The 24,589-nt window shown below is 42.5% G+C and overlaps 1 protein-coding gene across 1 annotated transcript in view; it reads right to left on the minus strand.

Annotated features, from left to right (window-relative positions):
- LOC126094658 (angiomotin-like protein 2) overlaps positions 1-24,589 on the minus strand; it is a 166,409-nt gene that overhangs the window by 47,743 nt on the left and 94,077 nt on the right. The window contains exons 10-11 of the mRNA XM_049909167.1: positions 19,150-19,284; positions 18,770-18,963 (exon numbers count right to left, since the gene is read on the minus strand). Of these exons, the coding sequence (XP_049765124.1) occupies positions 18,770-18,963; positions 19,150-19,284 (329 nt within the window). The remainder of the gene's footprint in view (positions 1-18,769; positions 18,964-19,149; positions 19,285-24,589) is intronic.

The following is a 24,589-nucleotide window of genomic DNA, read 5'->3' on the forward strand; positions in this document are numbered from 1 at the left end:
AATTTTTTCCTACCTGTGAGAAGAGATGGTTGCTACTAGGAACTTTTATAAATTGTGAATCACATGCAGTATTCTCTTCACAATAAGAATAATACGAATATAAACATTTTGCCACGTATTCTTTCGTGTTTGCTGCTGTCTCATTTAAATCCTGTCTGCCTAATAAACTACGAAACTACAGCGAGACAACAGCAAACGCGGAAGAATACACATATCATGTCATGTTCGTCATATTCGTATTATTCTTATGCCTAATAGTGATACAGTCAGAAATGAAGCACGGCAATTGACTAGATTTTTAAATCTAAGATGATTCTAATTTCTGTGCAGAATATAATGTACTAAAGAGGCATCTGCAAAGATTTTCAAATGGTGAAAAATGTTCGCTAAACTCTCGTTCAGAACATCTTCCATCATATGCAGTCTATTATTTGGTTCTTGTTGATCATTATCAAATAAAGCAGCAGTGTAAGTAACCTCGCACAAGAGCAAGCCACGCCGCGAGCGGCGACAGGCCGTAAACACTCATTATCAGAATGCGACAAACAATGCAAGACACAGTACAGTAATGCATTTTCAGCTTAGAGTGACGTAAACACATAACGGCACTTATCAGATCAAAGAAAAATAAGCAATCAATTCAAACCAGACGAAGCACGTGAAAAAGGAAGGGTACCCGTATAAATACGGACGGAGCGCCTGATGCATAGCAATGGCTTCCTGGTAAAGCTTAACTGCTAAGCTTACGACTCGAACCAAACTACTGTAGCTGTATCGTCATTCATTTGACCTAAATTGTGTCTCGTATTATAATGGACCAACATTGTTTCGATTTGGAGGTGCAGCCTAAAACTTTTATCTCCCCTTGAATTTCGAGTCTCAAATTTCGGGTGCGGCTTAGATTCGGGAAATTTTTTTTTTCCTTTATTTCGAGTCTCATTTTTAAGGTGCGGCTTAGATTCGAGTAAATACGGTAGTCAGCTCAGAACACAAAATGATCAGCTTAAAGCACAAGTTGATGAGCAGCTTAAAACTCAGAGTAATCAGCTCAAAACACAGAATGATCAGCTTAAAAAACAGGTTGAAGAACAAGGAATTAAAATTACTAAACAATTAGAACAGGTAGAACAAAAAGTGGGTAGTTTAAGCTCTGTAGTAAATACTATGAAGTTTGAAATTGACACAATTAATAAAAATATGGATACTATGCAGGTGGAAATTGTCAACATTAACAGTAGGTTTGATGTTTAAATTCTCAACATGCAAGAGAAAGTAGAGCCTCTAGTGGAAACAAAAGTAGACGAAAAAGTTTTCGGTCTTAAAACTGAGATCGTAAACGAATGTCAACATGGAATATCACAGTTGAAAAAGGCAGTTTCAGACACTGAAAGAGAATTAGGGGAAAAAGTGATCGGATGTGTACAAGTGTGTGAACAAAATACTTTCGAAAATTCAAGGCAAAATTTTAGATCTTGAGGGTAAAATTAAAGATAGGCCTGGTGTTGTCTATAATGGCACACCGCTTATGAAGCTATTGGAAGGTGAGGAACGCTTCGATCCCGCCAAGAAACATAACGGATGGCATCCGTTAGATTTCATCAAAAATTGTGAGAGAATATTTCCTGAACACTTGTCTGATCAGGAAAAGATAAACGTAGTAATCAGCGCCTTAGCAGGTGACGCTAAGCGCTGGGGAATTAATTTGAATACCGAACGAATGACCTTCGAAGAACTTAAGCAAAAGTTTACAGAAGAATATTGGTCTGAACAAAAACAGGATCATTTGTGGCGCGAGTTTATCATGGCCAAACTTCACAATAACAGGGGCAGGAATTCTTTGAAAGATTTCTGCAAATATTGGTACCGAAAGTTGACGCATTTAAGAGGGAGAAGATCTGATTCTGAAATCATACGGGAGCTATATAAAAAGCTTCCAGAAGATTCAAAGAGATACGTGGGAAGCAATCATCGCAGCTTCCAAGCGTTTCTCGAAAGGGTGAAAGACAAAGACCACTGGCGCGAAAGTCGTGCCAATTATCAGAATTTTGGCAACAGAAATAATCGTAATAGTGACGAAAGAAATGACGGCGATGGAATTCGCGTCAATATGATACAGAGAGGAAGAGGTAGAGGAAGAGGAAGTTATATAGGTCGCGGTAGAGGGTATACCGCACAAAATAATAACGACGCGGGAAACTGATTTCCGCGAACGTTGCGGGCCAAACGGAAGCGGATAGTACATACCGGTCCCGATTTAAGAAATGTTACCGAACTGACAGTAATGTTATGAGACAGGTTAGAGACAGGCGTGGAACGACGCAACGCGTAGTTGCGGGCCAAGCGCCAGGTGCGAGCGGTAGTGAGTCATCTGCGCCGCGCAGAGCGCTACATATTAACAGGCGAGTGGAGCATCAGAGGGCAACGGCCCAGCCTAGCAGAACAGCTGTTCAGAGAGAAGCCGCTAGCGATGCGGCAGCATTAGATACGAACATTGCCGTAAGAACTGGTGCATACATTACGAGTGGTAATTCCGTGGCGAAGGAAATAATAGATGAAGCAGTGGATACGCAGAGAGGTGCGGTTAGCAGTGTTAGCAATAAAGTAAATGGCGAGAAAGAACTAGCAGAAGTAACTAATTGGTGTGTGCAGATCGACGATCTGTGCAAGGGTCTCAAGCAATGTGAGTGGGAAGATTTTAAGAAGGAGTATGAGGCAAGGAGGTTAATTAGTGAAAAGGGAGATAATAGGGACGTTGATAAGGTGACGTGGCCCAAATTGGAAGAGGAGAGATTAAATAGCGCCGCGCAAAGTACACGTGCTGCCGATAGGACAATGATTAAAGATAGGAAGGAATTGGAGGATGAAATCCTAAGCACTGACGAGGAAGTAACTTCTGTTAACGATCCGCCAACAGTATGAGCTGCTACCGAAAGGCACCGTGAGGAAGAGGCAGGTAATTACCTGGAAGTAATTGAAGTCCACGAGGATTACACTAAATATGAAGTAACAGTAGATGCGAGTAAAGCTGATAATGAGGACGTTTTGCCGAAAGAGGATACCGAGTTAAAATCTAAACCTGACGAAAACGCAGAGGAAGAACTTAGTGCCTGTCTCAGAAAAGTTTTTATGTTAGAACCTGAAAGCGATCCAGAATGGTCGGATTCTGTCGATAGTTCAGATGACGAATATTTCGGTACTAGTGAAAATAATGGGGATACAGCTAATTGCGATATTGTACCTACTGATGACGAAGTTTCAAAACAAAATCCGGATGTTGAAACTGAACAAAGAAAGAAGGAACCACCTGACGACTCAGTGTTTATTTTGCAAAGAGTTCGAGTAAGTAAAGACTTTGAACTCCAGAAACCGAAAAAGCCGCCAGATATAAATGGTTCACAGGTCAGGAACGTATCTTGGGACAATGTCACAGTCGACCAAGGTGCGTTGTGGAAAAAACAGGAAGGGGCATGATTTAGAGTCTGGGGCAGATTTATATTGGACTTTGAGAACATCATGAACACCTTACATCATGAAACTACTGGATTCCCACCGGAAGAAATTTTGTTAGGCAGCAGAAATAAAAGTTTAATTGAGGAAAAACTAGAGTTTCCGCCTTGTACAAGCTTGGGGTTGAGTCACAAGAAAGAATTAGTCAGAAAACGGGCTAAGCAAAAAGCTGAATCGAGATCTAAAAGACATGATAAAAATCTGAAAGTTTCAAAATTTAATATTGGAGATTATGTTCTTTTAAAAATCCACGAAAAATCTAGTGAACTGAACCATGAAATTTCCAAATTTAAATATATATTTATAATGGACCGTATGTAATACAGAACATTCCACACGATAATGCTTACTACCTGATCTACCCAAAATCCAAAAGACCTTTACGTGTAAGAAATGTTGTGGACCTGAAACTGTATGTTCCTAGAAGTGAGTGAACTAAGTACAATCAGAAAACAATTTACAGTAATTGTGCTGTATATAATGCTGAAACTAATTTATGCCAAATGTAACAAACCTTTGTAACATAGGTAGACCAATATCAGTGTACTAATGTAATTATGTGAGTTTCAGATTGCCAATTGTACTATCAATGTAAAGAGGTATGGAGAAAAGGGCTGAAAAGAAAGGATAAATGCTGTCAACCAGATAAAAGATGGGACTGTCAAAAATGAAAATGGGCAGTATATGAGTCATAATATAAAGGACTGCCAAACACCAAAGAGGGCAGATAAATAGTCAAAGGAGAATTGTAAGTGTGGTACAGGAGATGTGATAATATGATGTGAAAAGGACTGCCCAAATCTGAATAATAGGCAGCAAATATGTGTGGTAATTTTCTAAATATTATTGTGTGTTTTTTTTAGTAAGTAAGAAAATGGACTGCCATTCAATGCAAGCAGCAACAAATTGTTTTATAGTGTATATAGATATTTTTATTTGCTTTTGTAAATAAGTGTTTGTGTTCCAAATTTGGTTTTATTTGTCTGAGAAATAGAACAATGATGAGTAATTTGCTACTTAAATAATGTTGTGATTGGAGGTTGGACTGTGCCAAAGGTACTTAAGCAAACGATAGGTAAATGTTCTTGATATATTAAAAAATTATAGACTTATATAAAGTGAGTGAAAGTAAGTTTGCGGTATAAATTTTTTTTTTTTTTTGATGGGACAATCACACAAAGATTCAGAACCATTATATAAATATAAAGTTCAGTGTTCCCATCAAATTTGCACTTAGTGAAATTTACTGGAAACAGGGGCATGTGTAACAATAGCACTATACCATTGTACTTATAATAAATTTTTCCCCTGAATTTCAATAAATTAGCCTAATCGATGTTCTGATTTCATTGCTTTTTTGGTTTCATGCTATTATGTTAAAGCAACTGTAAACAATTTTCGATGTAAATTTTAATATTTATGTCAAATTTCAAGCAATGTTGTAATCAAAGTGAAGTGTAACTAATGTTGGAAATATTGTAAGATGTGAAAGATGTAATTGTATGCCTGGTCCATACGTAGGTAATGTATTAGGATAAGTAGAATGTAAAACCTTTGGTGAATACCCTGTCTGTAGGGGAGCGGTAAAAGGTGGAGGCAGGCGAGCGCGGGAAAATGCACACGGGCACGGTACGGCACAACGGGCTCAGCAGTAGTAGTCGGAGTTGGGCATCGATCTGAGAAACACGTGCTGGATCGACGAGGCTCTCCTGGAAAAAGTGGTTTCGTTGAGCCTCGGATGCGCTGTTTCCGACGCCTATACAGCATGGCTATATTCCATAAGCACTAAATGGAAAAGCATTGCGACGCTATGAAGAAGTAAACTTCCGATATTTCATGAGCCATTGCTGTAATTGCATGTGTGCTTTGTGCCTCGCCATCTCGCCGCCTGCCGACCCCCTCATCGATACGAACAGGTTGAAACTTTTAGTACTGTATTCGTGTAGACCAGTGTTACTTTTGCTACATACTGTTCAATAACAACTTAATTTTTTACCAGAACTGTCCTATCAATTAATTATCCTCACTACTAACCTAGACAGGGTCCTTTCCACATGTTGTGCAATCCGAGTGTCCCAAGATGAAGATTTAAAGTTTACGTTAATAATAATTACCTGCAGACCTATCTATGTTAGAAAGATGTTTAAAGAACTTTGTTGTTAATGAATACTGGACGAATAATATAGGTATGACAAAGTTGGAAGATAATGTTGAAATTGGTTTAGTAATGAAGTTTATTTAAATTGAGACAAAAATAACGGTAGTTAAATGAGCAGGAAATAAGACAAAAAGAGCGGTAAATCATATTTTGGAAATCTTGAATGCTTAATGCTCTCAATAATCAAACTTTCACTACAGTGATCATAATAGTTTCAGGGTGCCCCCCCCCCTTTTTTTCTTTTCTATTCATTTGAATTCTGAAGTGTACTGAACTGCTTTGACCAGCAAAGTTAAAGTCTGTATAAAACCTAAATTTATCAGTGTTTTACCCTTCTTAAAATTGACTTTGTATGTGTGTTTCAAAAGTGCTATTTCTAGGGTAACCTATGCCCGAGTTCAGTCGGATCAATGGACAAAACGCAGTTTGTAGTAAACATTATAGTGTAATGTTGTGTATTTATAGCTTGTCCAAATTAGTACAAAAAGTGAAAATATTAGTTCAGTAGATTTTTCTGGTTCTCGAATTTACCATATAATGCAGTTTTACTACGTGTTGTTATGCTTGCACGTACATCCACTTGTACAGAAAAAAAGAAACTCAGTTAATGCCTAATTAGGCTGGCGACCGTATTATTAACAATTGGTAGCATCTGCTGTGTATGTTTCTTGCCCGTCCTAACGTGTAGTTGCACTTTAGACTTGCTTGACGTATCATTGTTGTTACTGAGTGGGTGTAAGTCTGATTTTGCCTCCATTCAGGTACACGCGGTCAACTTATTTACTAAAATCCTTTCTTATAAGGTGAAGCCCGTCAACTTACCATAGTACAGGCTTTAAAGAGTTAACGTACGCCAGAGCGAAGGCGTTACAAGTTGTACATAGGCTCAATGAAAATACTGTTACACATTTAGCTTTCAGACGAAGTCTTAGAAAAGAAAACACACATTCGTACTTCCAAGCACACCTCACCACATTACTACTATTTCCATCAGCTCCGACCGAAATGCAACTGTCACGTTGAATGAAAGAAGTAATCTGCAGTGCAGTAGGGAGGGGGAAGAGAGAGCAGAGCATGAGTGCTGGAGAGATGGGGGTGGGATGCTGATCAGGGAGGAAGGGGGGGGGGGCTGTGGAAAAGAAGAGGAGAAGAAAAGTGGAAAGATTGGTGGGTGCATTGGCACGGAGTAATGCACAATGAGGGTGATAGGATGTGAATAGGGAGGAGGTGATAAGATGGGGGCGGGAGGGGGAAATGTTGGGCGGAGGGTGTGAGGACAGTAGGTTACCATAGGTTGAGGTCAGGATAATTTCAGGAGCAGAGAATGTATTGTAAGGATAACTCTCATTTCTACAGTTCAGAGAAGCTGGAGGTGGAGCGTAGGATCCAGACGGCTCAGGTAATGAAGCAGCCATTGAAATCAAGTGTGCTATATTGAGCTGCATGGTGTTTCCACAGGGTGATGTACTTTACTCTTGGCCACAGTTTGACAGTGACCGTTCATCCTGGTGGACAGTTGGTTGGTAGTCATACCAATATTAAAAGTTGTGCAGTGATTCCAGCAGAGCTGGTAAATGACATGGCTGCTTTCACAGGTGGTCTGGCTGCTGGTGGGATAAGATAAACCTGTGACACGACTGGAATAGAAGTGCTGAGTGGGTGCATCGGACAGACCTTGCACCTAGGTCTCTCACAGGGATGTGATCCTTATGGCAAGGAGTTGGGATTGGGAATGGCATTGGGATAGACTAGGATATTGTGGAGGTTGGATGGGTGATGGTGTACCACTTTAGGATGGGTGGGAAGGATTTTGGTTAGGATGTCCCATATTTCCAGGGCATGATGATAGATAATCAAAGCCATGACAAAGGATGTGATTCAGTTGTTCCAGACCGGGGTGGTATTGGTGACAAAGGGGGCATTCCTTTGTACCTGGTTCTTGGGGGTGGTGGGAGGACTGGGAGGTATATGGGGATAGGGCAAAGGAAATCTGTTTGCAGACTAGGTTTGGGGATAGTTCTTGTATGTGAAGGCCTTGGTGAGATCTTCAGCATACTGGGCTAGGGAGTTCTTGTCACTTCAGGTACGCTGTCCCTAGCTGACCAGGCAGTATGGAAGGGATTTTTTTGGTGTGGAAGGGAATGCAGCTGTTAAAATGCTGGTGGTTGATGGATTTGATGTGGTCAGAGATGTGGATGGACCCATCAGAGAGGAGACAGTCAATATCCAATAATGTGGCATGCTGGGTTGAGGAGGATAAGGTTAAGTGGAGAAGAGACATGTTGAAGTTAATAAGGAATGAGGATAGGGTGCCTCATCCCTGAGTTCATATCATGAAGGTGATATCAATGAACCTGAACCAGACAAGGGGTTTGAGGTTTTGGGAGGCCAGGAGGGTTTCCCCTAGATGGCACATTAACAGGTTGGCATAAAGGGTGCCATATGGGTGCTCATGGCTGTGCTCCAAATCTGTTTGTATACCTTTCCTTTCAGAGGAGAAGTATAAATGGCAGGGGCTTTCCACCAGGTAGTCATTGTGATTCACAATGACAGTGGTGGAACTCCTCTGTCTGCAGGTGGGATGGTAAGGCCGGGATCCATTTCGAGGCTATGTAAGGCTGTCCTTTCTTCTGCTGAACGGTTGGTGTTCTCAGGAAGGATGGTGAGCCCAAGTTGGGGGTAAAGAATTCGTGGAGGGTGATCAGGGGGTGATTATGTGGGAGGGAGGAAGGATCACAGTTGCATGGCGGTATGGACTGGCAGGGTTAAATGCTGGGATTAGGATGGCTTTGATTGGGAGGATTAGTGGCAAAGAAGTGGTTCCATTAAGACATCGGGAGGACAGTAGGTATTTAAGAAGTACAACATGATTAAATCTGGGTGTAGAGCTAAAACTTCTGCTGGCCTGAAGATTTTGGTAGGAAGGGTAACAACAGAATCACAGGATTGTTTTGGCTGTGGACTTCGTGGAATGTTGGTTGGGAGAGGTTTGGAGGATGTGTCAAGTTCAGACGGTCATCTAGGCAGGGTCTGGTTGCTATGAGGGGTTCACAAGGAGGAGCACTGTGGGTAGGATATGGGTTAGACGATGGTGCCCCAAGGCAGCAGTAGCATTTAAGGAATAGGATGTAGGAATGGGTTTTACCCAGGGAAAGGGATACTTTTCTGAACTAGTGTGTAAAGATGAAGCACCAATCCATTGTGCTTTGATTATCTAATATAATGCTCTGATATGAGGGACATCCTACTCAAGATCCTTCCCACCCCTCCTAAAGTCATGTTCCGTTGCCCACCCCTATGCCACTCCTAATCAGTCCCACCCTCTAGCCACAGGGATCAAATCTCTGAAGAAGACCCAGGTGCAAGACCTGCCCAATCCAACCACCCAGCACTTCCTATTTGCATCCTTTCACAGGCATATCCCATCCCACCACATGCCAAACAACCTATGAAAGCAGCCATGTCATACACCAGCTCTGCTACAACCGTTGCGCAGCTTTTTATATTGGTATGACTACCAAGCAGCTGTCTACCAGGATTAACGGCCACTGCCAAAATGTGGCCTAGAGCAAAGTAGATAACCATGTGACCAACATGCAGTGGAACATAACATGCTTGGTTTCAATGGCTGCTTCACAATTTTGATCCTTCCCTTCACCCCTAGCTTTCCTGAACTTGTGACGAAGCAAACTAAGATAATTTTAACTCCCCTCTTGTTTTGCAATCTGCATCCTTAAATTTGTTTTGTTAGTTTTAACTAATTATAATTAACATAAAACTAATTATCATTAACATACATGAATATAACCTGCATTTCCATAAAACAGAAAGATTGGTCCTCAGTTTTAAAGTAAATAACACATCTAATTTTGTGCTTAGTTTTATGTATGTTATTGATTTTCTAATTTATTTTGACTATTCCTAGTAAAATCAGTAATTGTTTAATAACATAAATTCTATTGTTGACATATAAACAAATATAAATTCTGTACTAATTATAAACATTTGTAAGACAAAATACTAGTAATCTTAAAGTATCTATTTGGCGCTATTTGAAAACATATTAGCAAAACCAGCCCTGAATTAATTCCCAGGTAATTAACAGTTTCGGCAAAAGTGTTGTTTACATAACTATAGATGTTAATTTCATCATTTAAACAAATAATTCCGCTTAACCCTTGTAATAGGAGAAACTGTTAAAAGGAGCAAATCTTTCGGCGTATTCAGTTAATTTAATGCGATAAGTTTTAATTGTAATTTCTGTAAATTTAACTCTGAACAAAGTATAGTTTCAGCACCTTTTCTTGTGATGATATATAAGGGTCCGATTTTTGGTCATGAGACAGTCAGTCCACAGCAGAGTTTCAGACAACTAACCTGTGCTGGTTAGAACAACAACAGTGCTTCAATTTAACTGTGAAATAAGTGTTAAACAATAAGGCCGTGTGTAAAAACAGTGACAGAGTCTCCTCCATACGTACCTGATTATTCTTCAAGAGCTGTGGACTTTGTGGCTATGTTTGTACCACTCGTAGATGTTCAACAGTAAACTATTGTAGCAGTATGTGGAGTTTCGTATGCAAACTATTAATGAGGCTTAAGGAAAGTTTAAACACTAGTGCACTGGCCATACACATATAACTGTATATTATTGGGAGGTTGTGAACCGTGACATTAAAGTACTATGAAAAACAACTGTGCACCTGTCGGCTACATAAATTGCAGTAGCCAGTGTCAAAATCCACAACCCATTTTTTCAGCCAGTGTAGTAATGCAGTACATCTACACCGAGGACAATAATCAACAAATGAAGAAATAAAAGCAGGAGGACCCTAATAGTGTCCCTTTCCATATATTTGACATGAACAATATAAATAACGACAAAAGAACAATACATGCGCAAGGTTGTGTGAACTTTAATGTCTAAATGTGATACGGACAAATTGACGAAATAACTTTAAAGACAATTTATCGATTCTGATGGTTGGTTGGTTGTTTGGGGTTTAAGGGACCAAACAGCAAGGTCATCAGTCCCTTGTTTCAAATGTGGTCCATTTCGCTAATGTGACATCTCAGGAAAGCCAGAACAATAAAAGGGAAAAGGCTAAAAACGTAAAAGGGCAGTCATGTTGTCAATGGTAAAAACAAAATGAGGGGAGTCAGCAAGAGAATGAACCCAACGCTATGCTGAAGCAGTATAGGCAAGACCACCTGTGACTTAAAAGGTGCAACCGCTAGAATGTAGAAGTACGTATGGGAAAAGGAGACTAACCAATCCTTAAAAAAATGGTAAAAACAGAGTAAAAGGGGAAGAAAAGAGGATCTCGGTCAGGGAGGTGAGTCGGGAATCTCCAAACACGGCTTACAGTGGGAGACACCCAAACACTCACCGCCCTGCCCTACACCAGAGAGAGATTAAAAACCTTAAAACTGAGAATAAAAACCACTTTCCCAGAGGAAACCGAGAACCAGAGAGACCATCAGGGAATCATCAGCCAACATCAAAGGTAAAGTGTGGGGGAGTCTGTACTTAGCACGCAGAGCCAAAAGAAGGGGGCAGTCAACCAAAATGTGGGTGATTGACTGGAAGGCTCCACAACCACAAAGTGGAGGTGGCTCATCACGCAAAAGAAAACCATGGGTCAGCCTGGTATGGCCAATGCGGAGACAACACAGTGTGGTCGAGTCCTTTCGGGAGAGGCAAAAGGAAGAACACCATGGGCCTGGTGTCACCTTAATCGCACGAAGTTTATTAGACAGGGGAGTAGTCTCCCAAGAATTGGCCCATGACTGTGCAAAGTGGGATTTGATGTGAAGCCGTAAATCTGCTGCAGGAGGGGTTACAGAAAATGGGGGGTAAGTGACTGCTCCCCCACCCAAACGATCAGCGAGCTCATTACCCGGAATACCCACATGGCCAGGGACTCAAAGGAAGTCAATGGAACAAGCAGCACAGTGAATATCAGCGAGATGGTCATGGATGGCAGAGACCAAGGGATGGCGCGGAAAACACCGGTCAATAGCAAGAAGGCCACTCATCGAGTCCGTACATAACAAAACGCAGTTGTGTTGGGACTGTTTAATAAAGGTAAGGGCCTGGGAAATTGCCATCAATTCCGCAGTAAACACCCCACATGTAGGTGGCAGCAGATGATTTTCCATTCCAACAGAGCACGTGAAGGCATACCCCACATGATCAGCAGATTTAGAGCCATCAGTGTAAAAAACAACAGCAACCCGAAACTCCCATAAAATTTGGCGGAAAAAGGAACGGAACACCATCGGGGGGATGGAATCTTTCGGACCTCGGCGGAGATCCATTCGAATTAGAGGCCGAGGAACTAACCAAGCGAGGAAGACAGGACAAAGAAGGAAGCTGAAAATCACGGCAAGGAGACGCAAGGCGGAGCTCAAACGGTAAACCCACCCGAGGGCGGGAGTTGGGCAGACGCCGTCCATGGTCTGGGAACAGGATAGAATAAGAAGGATGAGTGGGAGAGGAACGGATAGCGAGTGCATAAGACACCAGAAGCTGGGACCGCCGAACAGAAAGGGGGGGGGGGGGAGGGGAGATCCCAGCTTCAATTGGGGGGGGGGGGGGGGAGATCCCAGCTTCAATGAAGAGACTATCAACTGGGCTAGTAGGGAAGGCACCGGTGGCCAAATGGATACAACGATGGTGGACTGGATCCAGCACGTGCAGTGTGGAAGGAGCAGCTGAACCATAAACTTGACAACCATAGTCCAAGCGAGACAGAACTAGAGCACGATACAGACGGAGAAGGAGGGAATGGTCCGCAACCCAAGAGGAGTGGGCAAGGAAGCAAGGACATTGAGTTTACAGAAACATCCTACCTTCAGAAGTCTGATATGGGGCAGACAAGTGAGCTTGTTGTCGAAAAGAAGACCCAGGAAACGAAACTGTGGGACCATAGGAAATCGTTGTGCATCGAGATAGAGCTCTGGATCAGGGTGGATCGTAGTACGGCGACAGAAGTGGACCACCCACGATTTTGAAGGAGAGAATTTAAACCTGTGGGAGAGGGTCCATGCAGAGGCACGCTGTATAGCTCCCTGGAGCTGCCGTTCTGCAGATGCCATCGAGGAAGAACTAACCCAAATGCAGAAATCATCTACATACAGGGCAGGGGCGACCAAAGGACCGACAGAGGCCCCAAGTCCATCGATAGCAATGAGGAAAAGAAGGACACTCAAGACAGAACACTGTGGGATGCCCGTCTCCTGGGTCTGTGGAGAACTAAAAACAGTACCAACTTGAACTCTGAATGACCGATTGAACAGGAACTGGCGGATAAAAATCGGGAGTGGGCCCCGAAGACCCCACTGATGAAGGGCAAGTAAGATGTGATGGCGCCAGGCCGTGTCATAGGCCTTGCGAAGGTCAAAAAAACACTGCAACCAAATGACGGCACTGGGAAAAAGCCTGCCGAACTGTGGATTCCAAGCGAAGTAAATGATCGATTGGAGACCGTCCCTCTCGAAAGCCACAGTGGTAAGGGGACAATAGATCCCGAGATTCGAGGACCCAATTGAGCCGACGGGCTACCATCCGTTCAAGTAACTTACAAACAACATTGGTCAAACTAATTGGCTGATAGCTGTCAACAGATAGGGGTTTTTACCAGGCTTAAGGACAGGAACCACGATGCTATCCCTCCACTGAGAAGGGAAGTCACCCTGGAGCCAGATACGGTTAAACACCCGAAGTCTGGGATGTTGAAGCAGTTGGTTATGAATGGAATTTGGGCCAGGGGCCGTATCATGAGAAGAAGATAGAGCAGAAAGAAATTCCCATTCAGTAAAAGGTTCGTTGTAAGATTCTGACTCACAAGGGGTAAAACATAAGGTGGAAGCTTCAGCCCGCTGTTTCTGGTGAAGGAAAGCAGCTGGATAGGAGGCTGATGCTGATGCCACTGCAAAATGGGTCGCAAGATGTTCTGCAAGAACTAATGGGTCCGTACAAAGGCCATCTGGGAGGTGAAGGCCTGGGAGGATGGACTGCCGATGGCAACCTTGGAGAGAGCGAAGTGTAGCCCATACCCGTGACAGAGGGACAGTAGAACCAAGGGAAGAAACAAATCGTTCCCAACATATCCACTTGCTCTGTTTGATTAAATAACAGGCTTTAGCGCGGAGGCGTTTAAAGGTAGTAAGGCTGGCTACGGATGGGTGCCTCTTAAAGTGTTGCAAAGCTCGACGGCGATCACAGATGGCAATGGCAATGGCCGTACTCCACCATGGGACTTGCCGGCAACGAAATGGTCCAGATGAGTGCGGGACAGCAAGGCTAGCAGCGCGAACAATCGCGTCAGACACGTCACGTAGGACGTCATCAATACAACCCGACAAAGAGGGAGGAAACATGACCTGTGCAGTGTATAGAGGCCAATCGGCGCATTGGAAAGACCAACGAGGTAACCTGTCCATCGGGGAGCGGGAAGGGAGCGAGATAATCAATGGGAAATGGTCACTATCACAAAGGTCATCGTGTGGTGACCAGTGTAATGAAGGGAGGAGAGAGGGAGAAGAAAGAGAAAGATCAATGGCAGAAAAGGTACCATGACTGGCACTGAAATGAGTAGGGGAGCCATCATTAAGAAGGCACAAGTCGTGGTCTGCAATACACTGGTCTATGAGAAGACCTCGTCTAGATGGAAAGGCACTGCCCCCCAAGGGATGATGAGCATTAAAATCCACAAGGAGGAGGAAGGGAGGAGGAAGTTGCTGAAGAAGGGCAGTTAAGGCAGCAGGTGTAAGAGTCCTGTCAGGAGGGAGATAAAGATTGCAAACTGTGACCGCAGAGTCTAGGTGGACCCTAACAGCAACCGCTTCCAATGTAGTTTGAAAAGGAATCCACGTGCTAGCAATGTCTGTATGGACCAACATACAAACACCACCAGAAGCCCGCAGGGGTCCGACCCAATTTCGACAGAAAACATGGAACCCACGGAGGGGCGTTGAGTGAGCATCAGTAAAATGAGATTCCTGGAGAACCACACAAGCTGCAGAGTAAGACGAAAGAAGGGATTTCAATTCCGGAAGGTGACGATAGTACCCATTACAATTCCATTGGAGAACCACAGAACGATGATTTAAATGGGGGCTGAACATGCTAAAGCCAGTCATACCGCCAGGTCCCCACCTGTCACCGACAAGGAGGGGGCGACATCCATGAACGACAAGTTAGAATCCGGTTGTGAAGTCGGAGATGGGACCTCCGGTGACACCAGAGGCTCTTTGTCCTGGGACTTATGTTTCTTCTTCCTTTCAGGCTGAGATCGAGGAGGGTTGTGTGGCATAAAGGAGCCAGCTGCAGCAAGATCAGGAACAGAAAGAGACCGGGTGACCTGGGGGCCGACAGACCGCGGTCGTCGCGCGGCAGCAGACCTTTGGCCTGGAAGGTGCCGGGAAGGGGCATCCCGGGAGAGGCGCCCTTGACTGGCAGACGCCGAAGGAGTGGCCCATTTCTCTGGCTGGGGAGGGGGAGGAAGGGGTGAAGATGTAACCAAAGCGTAACTAGATGTCATGGACACAGGGTGAAGACGTGTATACTTCTTACGGGCCTCTGTGTAGGTTAAACGATCAAGGGACTTTTACTCCTGTATCTTCTTTTCCTTCTTATATACTGGGCAATCTGGTGAATGTGGAGAATGACTGCCATGACAATTTACACACACAGGAGGGGGAACACAGGGACTCCCCTCATGGAGTGGACGTCCACAGTCACCACAGAGAGGGGCCTGTGAACAGCGGGAAGACGTGTCCAAAACGCAAGCACTTAAAACACCTCATAGGAGGTGGGATGTACGGCTTCACATCACATCGATAAACCATAATCTTAACTTTCTCAGGGAGGGTATCCCCTTCAAAGGCCAGGATAAAGGCACCAGTATCAATGTGATTGTCTTTAGGACCCTTCTGAGCACACCGAACAAAGTGAACACCCCGCCGTCCGAGATTGTCCTGAAGTTCCTCATCAGTTTGAAGGACGAGGTCTCTCTGAAAAATCACACTTTGAACCATATTTAGAGACTGGTGGGGGGGGGGGGGTAATGGACACAGGAATTGTGCCAAGAAGGGTACAGGCACGAAGGGCCACAGATTGGGCAGCTGAAGCAGTTTTGATCAGCAACGAACCTGACCGCATCTTGCTCAGGGAGTCCACTTCGCCAAACTTGTCTTCAATGTGTTCCACAAAGAATAAAGGTTTGGTATTGGTGAAAGTATCTCCATCAGTCCTGGTGCAAACTAGATAATGGGGGAAAGGTTTCGCCCCTAGCCGACGGGCCTGACCCTCTTCCCATGGGGTAGCCATGGAAGGGAAGGCCGAAGGGGCAAGAGAAGTAGCACTCGAAGAATCAGTTCCACACAGAGAGACGGCCACAGAAGAACGGCCAGAGTTCTGGACCCGTATGCGTTTCATTTGCGTAGTGTCCGCCCTGATACCACCCACTCTGCTCAGGGGCTCTCCTCATGGGCGCCACCCAGCCACAGCAAGGGCTGTCTGGCACGGCGGCCATTGCCGCGAGTTCCGATGCTCCAGGATGACAAGCAACCACTCCAAGGCATGCATGAGGAGGTATCAGAAGTGTGATCCCTGTGTGTTCAGGGGGCTCAACCAAAAGGGTACATAGCGACCCCACCACACGGGCTGGCTACCGTGCTGGCTATGCACCCTAGCATCAGACAACGAAGTGAAAGAACAGGTGGAATGTACTAGGAGGGCGCACGTCGGAGACACTAGGTAAGGTGCTCTTCCCCAAATGGCTCACACTACAGAGGAGAAATTTTGTAATGGAGGTCAAACGCCAGAGGGGGACCAGGGAATGCCAAAAGGAGGAGATGATTACGCAACAAAGCCGAATTGTAAAACCAACAGAACCAGGAGGATAGCGGGGGCCAACATAAGCAAGGACACCAAGAGAGGGAGAGGAGAGGGCGATGGGAAAGGAGCAAGGAGGGGGAGGGGAAGGGGAAGGAAATGCAGCCCTGGAAAGAAAAAAGGCTGCAATAGCTCGGGGCCCCGTGCTCGCCATGCACGTATCCACAAAAGAGTTGTCGACCCCCTGGGGGGTTTCGATTCTGATAACAGAAAAGAGACATTATTCTCCGTGATATAAGATCATATGTGTAAACTAAAGAACTGAACACTATAATCTTTGTTATATTATAAAAGGACAGGAAGACAATGAACTTAGTCGTCTTCTGATGTTTTCTTGTGTCTTAGCTATTGTTTGAGTGCTGAAGGCACGATTGTATTGCGATAGCTTTTGTCTTGCTCTCGTTTAAAACAATACTGATGTGTAAAAGAATTACGAAAATATAATAAGCTAACCTGGAGTGCAGAGTAATCATTTAAGGAACCTACGCTACATTTGTTATAACACAAGAGTTTGTGTAGCATTTTTTGCAGCTTCTGCAGAGCTTGTGCGATCATCTTTGACCAAGAAAGTTGGTCACCATGACGTGGCGCATTTAAACTTTTTATTTCCACTGGAAATACAACAAAGCCAGAGCAGAAGAACTTATTTAAAAATACTATCAACATTAATGAGCATCAAATCACAAGATTTATTTTATCATAAAGTGACTATTTTAAGTGATATAATTTATTATAGGTCAGGTGCCTCTTTGCATAAATTTTATTACACTAACACGTCTGATATTATTTGTAGGGAGCCTGACACTCGTTTTCAATCAGAATTTAAAGTTTAATTTGGCAACCTGCAAGTATAATACTGATTATTTGTAATTGTTTCTTATGAGGTTTCATGAAAAATAACTTTACGAAATTTAACTCCACGAACTTAATAGAACCCTCAGATAACTTGTAGCAGAAAGAGACATTACAAAACGTCATGAACTACACAGATGGGAGTTTTCCTTACAATACATTATCCACTCCTGGAATTATCCTGCACTCAACCTAACGTAACCTACTGTCCTCACACCCTCCACCCAACAGTTTCCACCCCCTCCATCCCATCATCTGCTCTCTATTCATGCCCCCTCACCCTCAATCTTCTCCATTCTCTGCCAAGGCACCCACCAATCTTTCCCCTTCCATGCACCACTACTTTTTCACCTCCCTCCCCCCACCTCTCTGCCCTACAGCCATCTGATATTGCACTGGACAGCACTACCATGCCACCATCCAGCCCTAGCATGCTCCACCAGACAGTGATCTTGCTTCCTACGCCCATACTCTGCTATTCTTACCTCCTCGCTGCTGCATCCCAAATTGCTGCTTTCATTCAAGTGAAAGCTGCACTTTGTTCGGAGCTGCTGGTGGTCATATGTGCACGTGGTGTTCTTGCTTGTGTGAATGAGTGTGTGTTTTCTTTTCTGAAAAAGACTTTGGCTGAAAGCTAAATGTGTAACCGTCTCTTCGTTGTGCCTGTCTGCAACTCCTGTGTCACGTGTCTTCTTTACAGTGAGTAGTAATCTACCCTTTTGCTAATATTGTTGATATTCGAAGCAGAATTTTCCATTATTTGACAAATTACCTATATACATAACACATTAGATACATAACAGCTCAGAAGAAGGCAGTAATCAAGATTATTGCTTGTAAAAACGTAATATTATAGCAGTAACAAAATTACCTCTATTTCTAAAATGTGAGGCACCTCTTAGGTTTTGGTAATGATGAAATTATGAACTCACTGTTTACGATAGCCATCTGACTTCATGCCTGTTAAAAAAGTATGACTTATTCCACACACATATCCTGTAAATTTTGTAATCTAAGAGTTCATACTGTGTGTGTGTGTGTGAGAGAGAGAGAGAGAGAGAGAGAGAGAGAGAGAGAATGCACACACTAGCATTTGTTTCCTCTACATGCTGTGCAGTTGTCTTTGTTCTTACCATCATAACTCAGTTATTTGTTTCACTGATGTAATTCAGTATTTAAACTGGTTACCATTTATACACATACTTTCAGAACCCATAAAGAAATTTCACAGAAATGCAGGTTCCATAAAACAAAGTGATAGAACAGTTACAATAGAGGCAGAGTAATTATGAAAATGCAACTACTTTATTGTATTTCTACTGGTTTTACTAAGGAAAGAAACTTCTTACCGAGTTCCTCTCTGGAAACTGAAGTTCCCAAAACACCAAGATCAGAATTGCCATGTAGACTGGGATGAGGGGTGTGATGAGGTGAACATACCAGCATGCTCGGAAAACTAGACACATCTTTATCATATGTGTGTTTCTGTAGCACCCTGATCATCGCATCACGTTCTGCAAGCTTTGATTCTAGGTCCTTTAACCTATGCAGGGTAAAGTTATAAATAAATAAAATGGTACACTATCTGACAGCGGATTAATTATTAATTCAAAAAATACATGCTATAATGTGAATTTAGCATTATTTAATGTGATAGTAATTGTCAAAATACTGCAATTTGAATATGAAATGCCTCAATCATAGGAAAATAAAGCATTTAAAATTGTACCTGGACTCTAGATCAGCTACTTTTTTCTGAGCTGCATGGACTTCATCCATGTGGCGTATCTTTTCAGATCTTGCTTCAGCAATCAATTTTTCAGTTTCCTGGCTTGTTTTCTCAAGGGCAGCTATCTTTGCATCCCTTTAAGAAAATCGTACATTTAATTAAGTTTAAGTCCACGTCTAGATTGTGACTAAAATTTTCAGTTTGGTTTAGGCAAATGCAACAGGTCACTTCTTTCCGTTTTTCCATTTCTTATTAACTACAATAAATAGGTCTTAAACTAAAGACTGACTAGCTGCGATTCCAAAAACTTATCCCAAGATTACATTCCACAACTATCACAGATTTAAACAAAATTAATGTCTAGTGCAGAAGTAATCCATTGTTAGAGCCATAGTTTAATATAGTTTTGGAAGACTTGCAACCAAATATGGCAGACGCAATAGACAAAATTCCTTCTGAATTTGTGAAATAATTGAGGGAAGTGGCAACCAAGTGATTATTCAAGTTGGTGTGTAAAATCCACAACTTTGGAGACATATCATCAAACTTTTGGGAAAATATCATACATATGATCTCTGAGACAGCAAGGGCATAGAAAAGCAGGAACTATCGCACAGTCAGCTTTAATGACTCCCGCATGTATGTTGCTGAAAAGGATAACACACATTAGAAAAGAAAGAAAATTTAGGATCTGTCAGACAATGATCAATTTGTCTTTCAAAAATGTAAGGGCACCAGAGAGGCAGTTCTGCTGTTGTGAATGATTCTGAAAGCAAGCCTGAAGAAAAATCAAGACAAGTTCATGGTATTTTTCAATCTGAAAAGGCACTGAACAATATAAAATGGCGCAAGATGTTCAAAATTCTGAGAAAAATGCAATAACAACTATGGATATTCCTAGATGGAATAATACATAAGATAAGGAAGGGCAACCTCTCACCTATATCTGACTGATGTGTGTGGCTCAGAAAAACACGCAACAGAAAATAATATTCACACTAGCTTTCAAAGTTCTTCCTCCTTCTCTAGCAAAAGTAAACACACAATCATGCACACAACTGCCAGAATATACACAATCTTGGCCGCAGCAAGACTGCCTCAGCCAGTGGCTGCAGAAAGACTGCCTCAGTCTAGGCTCAGCCACACGTGTGTTCAAAGAGAAGTCTGCTAGTATCAAGCATCAGTCTTAATCCAACAAATTTCTGAGCATGTACGTTTGTATCACAGTACCATTTTGCAGTGAGTTATGAACTGTAGGAAAATCAGAAAAGAACAGAATCAAAGCATTTAAGATGTGGTGCTACAAAAGGAAGTTGAAAATTGGGTGGACTGATAAGTTTAGGAATAAAGAGGTTCCCCACAGTAACAACAAAGAGAGAAACATATGGAAAACACTGGCAAGAAGAAGGAACAAGGTGACAGGACATGTGTTAAGACCATCAGGGAATAAATTACATAGTAGCAGAGGGATCTGTAGGGAACTGCAGAGGAAGACATACATCGGAATCCATCCAAGAAAGTGGATTTAAAGAAGACAAAGTGTAATCATAATAAAACGTTTTTAATTAAAAACTCAACAATTAATTTTTTCTTATAACAAATATTTGCAATTTGAATAAAGGCATACTGCTGTGGTACATATCCGACTGCACGTATGAAATCGCTTTAAAAAAAATCTAGCATCAAGATTATTATTGGCAGGTTGAGTTGTACAAGGGGCGCAAGTTGGTAAGACACACTCAAAACCTTCATTTCAAAATCGAGAACTGTAGATTTTTCTAAGATAATTACATAATAAACAACAATTTGTTATTACAGAGAGTGACGAATGTGCCATCTCTTGCTTAGTACACCAAAGAAGCATTCTATAAAATGATTAGCACAAATTAGCTTTTAACTGATAACTCTTTATCAGTCCAACTACATTACGCCATGGATGCAATGTTACAGTCTGTGCCGAAAGACCGAAAGCTTAAGTTTCCAAACCACACAAAAAGCACACTTACTCAGTCTTCATTTACAGGGAACTGTTGTTGATACTGAATGTTTAACCGCTTGTCAGTAGCCTCTTCCCAAAAATTTGGAATTTTCAATTTGTTTGTGTCACTACTTATGCCATTAGGATCTACGCCTGAAGAAGAGAAACTGCAATTTGCCTCACACATCCTCTACTGTAACAAATTGGTGCATGAAACAGTATGTGGCAAAAGAGCTCATAACCAGCACAGCTTGGGTTCTTTATCCACATTTAATTTCCCTTCTATTGCTAAAATTCTTCAGTTTCACTCTAGTCATCTCCGTTTCTGAAAGATGGCACATACGAGGGCAAATCATACAGTCTTTGTCCCTATTTTTTATTGGCCAAAGTAAGGTACATATAGGTAATGACAAATATACATCCTATTCTGTGTACATGACCATTCTGTGTACCTTATGCTATTTTCCAAATAGTCCCCACACCAGTTAACCCATCCGTCACATCGCAGAACTAAATTCGAGATGCCCCTGCGGAAGAATTCGTCCAGCTCAGTACAGAACCACTGTCCGACTGCTTTCTTTGTTACATTACTTGTGAATCACAGCACTCCCATACAATATGTCAAGCTACTGATAAATGGCTGTGATGTGCACTCACTGATCTGCTTTCACCATTGCATCCACAGGGGACATGCTGTCATCAGTCAGTGAGGAACGCAGCCTCCTCGACCACTCACTGTCATGCAAGACTTCACGGCCTTTGTCAAACTCACACCACCACCACCACCACCACCACCACCACCTCACAGTTCTCAAAGTGAGACAGTTTTCCAAAGTGTGGGTTGCATTTCACTGTAGGTCTTGATGGGCGTTCATCCCTTGCTCCATAGAAAATTAATCACACTTTGCTGCTCTAATGCTGTGGATGTGTGAAACAACTGCTATCTTCAACAACTGACAGTAGTGGCATGCAGCAACACTACCAGGAGATAAGGCCGGTGCAAACAAAGAAAGGCCCAACACCAGGAATGGATATGTTGACTTTGCATTTACAGCCATAATTTGGCTAAAATTATAGGGGCAAAGACTTTCTGATATGCCCTCGTAATTCGGCTGCAAACAGGTGGACAGTTGCTTGGGTATATCACTGATTATTTCTCTTACTGAGCAAATATTTTATTATAATGAGTAGAAACTTTTACTTCAACTTCTTTCAGGTAAAATAGTGCAGAACATATGGAAAAACTGCTAAGTAGTTGGCATTATAAATGTAGAGCATGCCGCTTTCAGTTCTTTCAATGGAGCAGCATCACTCTATATGCAGCATAGCCAGTGAAATATGTTTCACACAGAACCTGAAGCTATTGAGCCTGAAACTATCCAAACTGAATTTAAACACCTACAAATCCTACACCATGTACTCTTACTGACCACAGTCATAGGAAGCCAAAGTAAGATTATAAACAGCAGCTGCTGGACATTTTGAAACAGAAGAAAAAAAATGTGAAATAAAATGCTATAATGTTAGTATCCACAAAGAGAAAATTAAGCATGTATTGATGTAATGGATAGTTAAAACCCTAATTTTAGCTGTAATCAGATATCTCACACAATATGACTCATGCAGAAAACAACCATTGCGAGTGTACTCACTCTTGTAGGTTTACTTTTTTTTTAATTATTTTCTAGTCACAGTGAAAGCACCACATGGCATTTTATGTTGCACAACAAAATGCAGCATTACAGACCTAATCTTAAGACACTAAGCATTTTCAGCAAGGCATGTAGATACTTCTGACACGTGGGCAACTATATCAAATCTACAAATATTTTCTGTGCTCATGAAAATAAAAAATACACTGTAGAATAACTGGAGCTATTTTTAGTGACCTGGCACACAGAGCATAGTGCAGCAGGGAGTTAAAACACATTGTGTCTCCTTATACACACATTGAAACTTTTGCCCTCATGAACCGGATCCACATGTACAACGCCACCTCAACCTCTCCAACCTGCTCACTTACTGCTCCCGCCTTTGAGTACCACTGTCCACTACCTCCACAACCACCTCCAAACCTCCAACCGTCTCCTCATAGCTGACAAAACCTGTCTTTCAGACCTACTACATTTACCTCACCCTCCAAAACTCCCTCCCACCACCACACAGAATCCAGAACTGAAACACAGTCATGAACTTTTCCTCCAAAAGCCTTAGCCCCACAGAAATACCAGTCCTTTCCAAAGGCCTCACCTTTTGCCCCACTCGCAAATTCAATCATGCACGACTTGTTAAATACTTTTTCTCCTACTGCGTGACCCTACAGTGAAAACACATTTCTGCCATCAGCCTTACCAATCAGACTCAACCAAAGACCAGTGTTGAACCCTGCCTGACTCAGTTCACTCGTCCATCCAACCGTGATCCATCCCCATTACCCCAAATCAATTCCTGTTAACTTTCCAGAATTTCTTAACAACCACATTGCCTCACGATCATTCCCCAAATCCCTCAACATGCAAACTAACCTTACAGCCACAGAAAGAACTGCAGTCCACCTAAAAACTGATTCCGACCTTTTATATCTACATCTACAGTAAAAGCCCGCATTTCCAGAATTAATGTTTTCCCATCCTTTACAACATTTTTTATTGCTCCCGTCAAATTTCCTATGTTCACAATGTTAATTCACACCTGATTTTGTGTCAACATATTTATAATTTTCCCATAATTTACATTTTATGAAAAAATATTTGTGGGGGAAAAAAACTGATGTAAAATTACACTGGCATGATGTTGGCCGTCAAGTAGTGTTTACGAACATTATGTGGTTAAGTTTCTTGACACTAGGCTGCTCTACTTAGTGGATTTAAACCAATAAACGTGTAAAAGTTTGAACAATTCATGCCATATCTCCTGTCGCTGCCAGACTTTAATCTGCATGGTGGCTGATAGGAGCAACTAGGTTCATACGAAAAAAGGTATCATGACTAATCCCATTGATTTCCAAACTGTCTCTACAGCGCACACGCAGTTTTGTGATTGTTGTAATAGTCATCACACTTCTGTCGAACTATATTTAGTGTGAAACTTCCTGGCAGATTAAAACTGTGTGCCGGACCGAGACTCAAACTTGGAGGTTTGGAAGGTAGGAGATGAGGTACTGGCAGAAGTAAAGCTGTGAGGATGGGGCGGGAGTCTTGCTTGGGTAGCTCAGTTGGTAGAGCACTTGCCCGTGAAAGGCAAAGGTCCTGAGTTCGAGTCTCGGTCCGGCACACAGTTTTAATCTGTCAGGAAGTTTCATATCAGCGCACACTCCGCTGCAGAGTGAAAATCTCATTCTATATTTAGTGTGTTTCGTCTCTTGGCCACTTGCAGCACTAGCTGACACCTTCACTCAGCTCGCGGCGATGCTCAGATGTTTTCAGTTTAAACACAGCATGAATTACATATATTCTCATGCTG

The sequence above is a fragment of the Schistocerca cancellata genome, chromosome 1 (assembly GCF_023864275.1).
Source record: "Schistocerca cancellata isolate TAMUIC-IGC-003103 chromosome 1, iqSchCanc2.1, whole genome shotgun sequence".
In the NCBI taxonomy this organism is placed as follows: Eukaryota; Metazoa; Arthropoda; class Insecta; order Orthoptera; family Acrididae; genus Schistocerca; species Schistocerca cancellata.